We start from the raw sequence: 1,152 nt of genomic DNA on the forward strand, positions 1-1,152 counted from the left end.
TCACTTTAAAACCGCTGCCCCTTGTCCTGTCACTACAGGCCTTGGTAAAAATCTTTCTTCATCTTAATCTCCCTGTCCACTTAAGTGTTGAAAGGCCATAACAAGATCTCCTTGGAGCCCTCTCTTCTCAGGCTCAACAACCTCATCTCTTTCAGCCCTTCCTCACAAGAAAGGTGCTCCATCCCTCCAGTGGGGGATGGCCCTCCTCTGGACCAAATCCAACAGGTCCATGTCTCTTGGTCTGGGGTCTCCAGAGCTGGATGAATCACTCCAGGTGGGGTCTCACAAGAGCAGTGTAGAGGAATAGAATCACCTTCCTCGACCTGCTGGCCATGTTGCTTTCGATGCAACCCAGGGTAGAGTTGGCTTTCTGGGCTGCAAGCACACATGGCCAACTCGTCCAACTTTTCACCCACCAGTACCCCCAAGTTCCTCTCTGTAGTGCTGCTCTCAGTAAGTTCATCCCCCAGTCTGTATAGATATTGTTCTTTGTTTCTATCTGCAACTCACGGGTACAGGCAATGTTCTGGCCCTCCGAAGGTGCTCGGTAGAAGCCTGCGTTGCAGGAACAAGATGTAGCCCCTGACTCATCGGACAAGCTGTTGGGGGGGCACTTCAGGCAGCGTTTAGCCTCCAGGGAATGACGGTAGAATCCTCGCTGGCAGGCTGCAAAAGGACAAACAAGTCAACATAAGATAAACAAGAAACCAAGATCAACAAGAAACCACCTGGCAGTTTTGTTCAGCTTTTTGCCTGCTTTCTTCCATTTTCTTAGCTCACAGAAATAATTAGCTTGGAAGGCACCCTGGCAGTCACCTAGAGCAGTCATCTCAGAGCAGAGAGGAGATGCAAACTCAAGGTAGGATCAATGTTATGATAGGACCTTCTGTAACAACAGGTGTGGGCAGGAGCAGTGACACCCAGCTGCCTTCACAGCCCAGGTGCCAGCACGGACTGTAGGACCTGTAGACTGAAGGAGAATCTCAGTCCTCACAGATGCTGTATGGATACGGAATCCAGTCAACCTCAGAAACATCTTCCAACATAAACCCATACTGGTCCCCACTTTACCTTTTCAACACCATAAATAAGCTGTAAATAGTAATTCCAAATCCTTGTACTCCTCAGAGTCCTCTGCTTGCTGACTTCATA

The 1,152-nt window shown here is 49.1% G+C and overlaps 1 protein-coding gene across 1 annotated transcript in view; it reads right to left on the minus strand.

The window, feature by feature from the left end:
- Positions 1–666, minus strand: part of EPHA1 (EPH receptor A1) — a gene marked incomplete at its 5' end in the record, with an annotated part of 12,198 nt that extends 11,532 nt beyond the window's left edge. Inside the window, one exon of the mRNA XM_009071547.1 lies at positions 511–666. Coding sequence (XP_009069795.1) covers positions 511–666 — 156 coding nt within the window. The remainder of the gene's footprint in view (positions 1–510) is intronic.
- Between the last annotated feature and the right edge of the window lie 486 nt (positions 667–1,152).

The sequence above is a fragment of the Acanthisitta chloris genome, unplaced genomic scaffold (genome assembly GCF_000695815.1).
Source record: "Acanthisitta chloris isolate BGI_N310 unplaced genomic scaffold, ASM69581v1 scaffold39653, whole genome shotgun sequence".
NCBI classification, from domain to species: Eukaryota; Metazoa; Chordata; class Aves; order Passeriformes; family Acanthisittidae; genus Acanthisitta; species Acanthisitta chloris.